This window comes from Penaeus monodon, chromosome 20 (assembly GCF_015228065.2).
Source record: "Penaeus monodon isolate SGIC_2016 chromosome 20, NSTDA_Pmon_1, whole genome shotgun sequence".
Taxonomy (NCBI): Eukaryota; Metazoa; Arthropoda; class Malacostraca; order Decapoda; family Penaeidae; genus Penaeus; species Penaeus monodon.
In genome coordinates this window covers 23,906,928-23,907,562 of record NC_051405.1, presented here as the reverse complement: position 1 = coordinate 23,907,562, position 635 = coordinate 23,906,928, and the positions used below count along the sequence as shown (strand labels likewise).

Here is a 635-nt window from a genome sequence, read left to right as displayed (position 1 = left end):
AATACATTGATTGAAAATTAATGTGTAAGGCATGTTTAAATCAAGTGACCTCTGTAAACATATTAAAAAGGTACACTGTATGTCCCCTGCTCAGAGCAGCTACACTGTCCAGTATAGCACACTGAAAGGTAGTGAACGTCCCGTAGTGTAGAACTGTGCATTAGTATCCGATACGAGTAGAACTTAAGGATCTTGAATCCCGTGAGAATCTCGGGGATGGAATAGCTGTTGTCTGGGAAGGTCGTGGTAATCCCTCTCATGGGTTTCATATTTTGTGACTCCACAGGCAGATACGCTGGTATATGGGCTGTGTTGGTCGAATGATGATGAGGTGCTTTGGCTGCCAGTGGATGAAAATAAAAGGGCGCATTGCTACTAAAAAGGAAGCACCAATCCTTATTGTTGGCCCTCATAGCAGTTTCTTTGATTGCATCGCAGTTTTCTGGTCCAATGTTCCATGTCTGGTGAACCGCATAGAGAACCTACAGCTCCCCCTGTTTGGCAGTAGGTGTTTGTTATGCTATGTACCATAGTCTACGCTGATGTCAACGTTGCAGACTTGCAAGCATTTTTTGTGAATGTAGTGTTAACAGTAGGGAGCATTTACAAAATACCAGGAATTGAACATTTATTCA

General features: G+C 42.7%; 1 protein-coding gene across 1 annotated transcript in view; it reads left to right on the top strand.

Annotated features, from left to right (window-relative positions):
• Positions 1-635, top strand: part of LOC119585718 (lysophosphatidylcholine acyltransferase 2-like) — a gene marked incomplete at its 5' end in the record, with an annotated part of 73,891 nt that overhangs the window by 63,916 nt on the left and 9,340 nt on the right. Inside the window, 1 exon segment of the mRNA XM_037934405.1 lies at positions 287-504. Within this exon segment, the coding sequence (XP_037790333.1) occupies positions 287-504 (218 nt within the window).